We start from the raw sequence: 1,005 nt of genomic DNA on the forward strand, positions 1-1,005 counted from the left end.
ATTAACTCAATCGATCATATTGACTCCTCACTCTATTTACTTCTTCATTTATTTATCTATATATTTATCCTTTGTCCATTTATGTCATTTATTTATTTATTTGTTTGTTTGTTTGTTGCAGCCTTTGTGGACTCGCGTTGTTATTTCTGCTCTTAGCGCAGTATCAGGGACGTTCTTGCTGCTAGCTGCAGCGTGGTGGGGCGTAGAGCCATCAGCTGGGCGCCGTTTGGCTTTGGTTGCTGCAGCTGTTGCTACCGCTGCAGTAATCTTCCGGTTCGTCTGCTGCTGCTGCCGTTGCTGCTGTTGCTGCTGCTGTTGCTGTTGCTACTGTTGCTGTTGCTGCTGCTGCTCCGTTCCCACGGTATCCTAGCAGCTCTCGAGTTGCTACAGTTGTTGAATTGTTTGTACTTTTCTTCTTGTTTGCATGCACTGTGCTGCTGCTGCTGCAGGCTGCTGCTGCCACGTCTGGCGCCACCAGCGGAGACGCCAGCGGAGACTGGCGCTGGGGGTAAATACTACGACTTGGGTATCTGTTTGCAGATGCCAGTAACATCAGCAGCAACAGAAACAACAGCAGCATCGGCGCCAGAGTGTAAGCAAGGCACTGTCATACGATGGACAACAACCCCAGCGCTGGGTCCCCAACATCAGAGCACTTCTTCTGGTGCTGCATCTTCCTCTGCATCACCAGCAACAACCGCAACGGGAGCAACAACATCAGAAGCGCCATCACCCTACGGATCCACCTATAAAAATCCAGCTGAATATGGGGTGTACAGACACCCCGCAGTGCTGCAGGCCAGGGCTGGTAGCCTCACAAACATTTCTCTGCAAAAGTCCGCCTCCAAGGGCTCCATTTAACAAACTCGGATTTAGACTTTAATATGTATGTATGTATATATATTGTATATATACGTATGCATATATGGATATAAGCATATATATATATATACATATATATATATATATATATATATATATATATATATATATATATATATATAT

At 45.4% G+C, this 1,005-nt stretch overlaps 1 protein-coding gene across 1 annotated transcript; it reads right to left on the reverse strand.

Annotated features, from left to right (window-relative positions):
• Window positions 1–211: 211 nt before the first annotated feature.
• On the reverse strand, window positions 212–580 carry EMH_0063740 (uncharacterized protein; the record flags this gene model as incomplete). The annotated part of the gene is made up of 1 exon (XM_013498175.1): window positions 212–580. One exon carries the CDS (start codon window positions 578–580, stop codon window positions 212–214), a length of 369 nt encoding a protein of 122 aa, XP_013353629.1.
• Window positions 581–1,005: the final 425 nt, after the last annotated feature.

Source organism: Eimeria mitis, genomic scaffold (assembly GCF_000499745.2).
Source record: "Eimeria mitis Houghton genomic scaffold, Emh_scaff3239, whole genome shotgun sequence".
Lineage (NCBI taxonomy): Eukaryota > Apicomplexa > Conoidasida > Eucoccidiorida > Eimeriidae > Eimeria > Eimeria mitis.